The 2,646-nt window shown below is 37.0% G+C and overlaps 1 protein-coding gene across 1 annotated transcript; it reads left to right on the top strand.

Moving 5' to 3' along the window:
• Positions 1 to 486: 486 nt before the first annotated feature.
• Positions 487 to 2,003, top strand: LOC124278541 (N-lysine methyltransferase KMT5A-like; the record flags this gene model as incomplete). Its single annotated transcript, XM_046714270.1, has 3 exons — positions 487 to 577; positions 1,292 to 1,445; positions 1,872 to 2,003. Coding segments are annotated over 3 exons (377 nt in total), but the record flags the coding sequence as incomplete, so codon positions are not given.
• Between the last annotated feature and the right edge of the window lie 643 nt (positions 2,004 to 2,646).

Genomic DNA, 2,646 nt, shown 5'->3' with positions numbered 1-2,646 from the left:
ACAAAGGGGAGCAACTCGTGGTGAGTACCAATTAGTGATTTTATTTTGAAGGGAGCTTCAAATAAGGAGATACAAGTGTTCCACTATGTTCGCAAGAAGAAGAAGACAAGCAAAAGAGCATGAGTCAGGATAAGTATAAAATATCAATTTTACTCTAAAAATTACATTTTCAAACTGTATGACGAAATTCTAACCACCCATTATTGGATGTTTGTATCGTAATATATGGCATGTAGTGAAGCCCGCCATTGGCCCACCATTCAGTAGTCAGTGCTGAGTGTCATAGCGTAGTGCAGCCGACCCTGGGAACCTGGCTGCTAAATGACCACTTGGTATAAGTGTAGAGAATGAATTCAAACTCTCATGGTATTAATACTATTATGGGATGAAATAGGTCCCCATGAATAAACACATTGAACTTGATTTCTTACATGTTGTTATTTTATTGTATGTGTGGATTTGAACTATTGTTCGTTGTCTTTACAGCAAAATGAAGATCAGGTATCTTTGGCCCGGTTTTGGGCCCAAAAAAGCAAAGACCCTGAGGGATTCACCATTAAGCAGTTTGATGTCAAAGGTTAGAATGACAATATGCATGATTAGGCCAAATGAAAAAATGTTGTGGTTCCGATTACAACTTAGGCTTTTTGAAATTTAGGGTATGTTGATAGGATTTTTTAAAACATTTTTATAGAAGTAAAATACAAACAAATATCACATTTGTCAATGTGTAATTGTTTATTCAATCAAGCTTCCGGCCATCATGTCAACTCTTCAACTCTCTCTATCAAAACAACCGATGTTCGTCAGTGCTGGGAAAAAACAATGGTATCTGAAAGCTTATTGTGTTCATAGCCTAAAAAGATAGGGTCGGTCGGGTAATCTTAACCACAACAAAAAAAAATTATGCCTTAGCAAGCTTACCTTGGAGTTTATATGAACAGGTTTGTCTGTCTTCTTGACTTCCACTTATTGTTGTTAGTGCAACTAGGTGTTCTACTGATGGAATCTCCCAACTCACTGTACAGTGTTAAGCTTATTTTTGCTTGTAAGTTCATTGAAATTAAAGTGACTATATATACCAAAATAACCATATTCGATGTTACTGTTTCAAACACAATGAAAATACCAACAGAACTGCTATTTCTCTTTCAGTCCCCAGGGGAAGGTGGTGACTATTTTGAGAGTTTAATTTAGTAATTTCATTCAGAACTAGTGATTTTCTCCCAAGCTTTTAGTAATGTTACATGCAAGCCTAAAATGTGTCTGTCTTTATGTTTGGTTTATTTAGGTAGAGGTGTAGTGACAGACACCCCAAGACAAAAAGGTGATTTTCTCCTCATCTATGATGGTGAGAAAGTCACTGGTAAAGAAGGGGAAGAAAGGGAGAAGAAATCAGCATCCTGCTTCCGCTACTTCTTCAAATTCAATTCAAGAACATATTGGTGAGTAAACAAGTAAAGTATCCTAGAGAGGAATGACTCACATGTTCAAGGTTAAGTTAGATTTTCAGTGAAGATAACATGGAAAATATAAGTGTGTGCCTAAAACATTTCCGTCTCCTCCCTCGAACCTGTAGCTTAAAATCATTTTCAACATTCTTAAGTCCAAGTGTTTATCATGAAGTCCTAACATCTACCAGGTGCAAATGTAAGGAAATATTGTCCGGTATCGAACTGAGACAGTCGTCTCCCGGATGACAATCAGCCATTTTGACAGCTCAGCATCAAAAAGCTTGGGGGACATAGCAACAGTAACCAATGTAGGCGTTGAGGTTTTGTATGACTGTCCTTCTCTGATGTATCATGAATATTTTGCCTCTAATTTAGTTGTGTTTGGACAAATGTTTACTAATAGCATTTTGCATGCAGTGTTGATGCCACTCAGGAAACTGGCCGTTTAGGCCGTCTTGTAAATCATGGTGAGGTGGATGAGAGGAACAGCAAAATGCTCAGAATATCAGACAACAAAGGGAATCACATTCTGGCACTGATTTGTACAAGGTATGTATTCTTCTATGTACCAATATATCTTGTAATAATGCAGACTGCTCATTATCCTGTGGGGGTATTAAAATGGACTCCATCCATCCAAACTTGGCACATAGACAGGTCTGGTGTTGAAATGGTGCCACTCAGTAGTTTGGATTTCTGAATAAAATATTATTATATGATATTTATATAGCGCACATATCCAGGCAAACTAGTGCTTGCCCAAGGTGCTGGTGTATTTTTCCCTCGATCACTGGATGTCAATCTCAACGGCACATATTTTTCAATATTTAAGAAGATCACAACTCCCTTTACTTTTTAACATAGACTTGTAACAGTCGTAGCACTAAGATTGATGTTTGGAACTTAAAACCTTCAATACTCTTTCCACTTTGTGGGTATCCAAGAATCTAATGACATAAATCAACAGAACACTAGTGAGGTACATCAAACTGTACATTTGACATAATCATAACTAGTTTACATATTCATGATGGGTATTTTACCATTGCTGGGGATATTGATGATTTTCATTATAGAACAAAGTTTTATGGATAATAACTTTTTATTTCAGGAGTGCGACGTTTCGATATTAGGTTTTTGTACCCGTTGTCACAAGCAAGAGTGATACATGAAGCGTAGGAGCTGCATATAT

The sequence above is a fragment of the Haliotis rubra genome, unplaced genomic scaffold (genome assembly GCF_003918875.1).
Source record: "Haliotis rubra isolate DU_JTF1 unplaced genomic scaffold, ASM391887v1 Scf2394, whole genome shotgun sequence".
In the NCBI taxonomy this organism is placed as follows: domain Eukaryota; kingdom Metazoa; phylum Mollusca; class Gastropoda; order Lepetellida; family Haliotidae; genus Haliotis; species Haliotis rubra.
The sequence above is the reverse complement of the archived record's forward strand: the minus strand, read 5'-3'. Positions and strand labels throughout refer to the sequence as shown.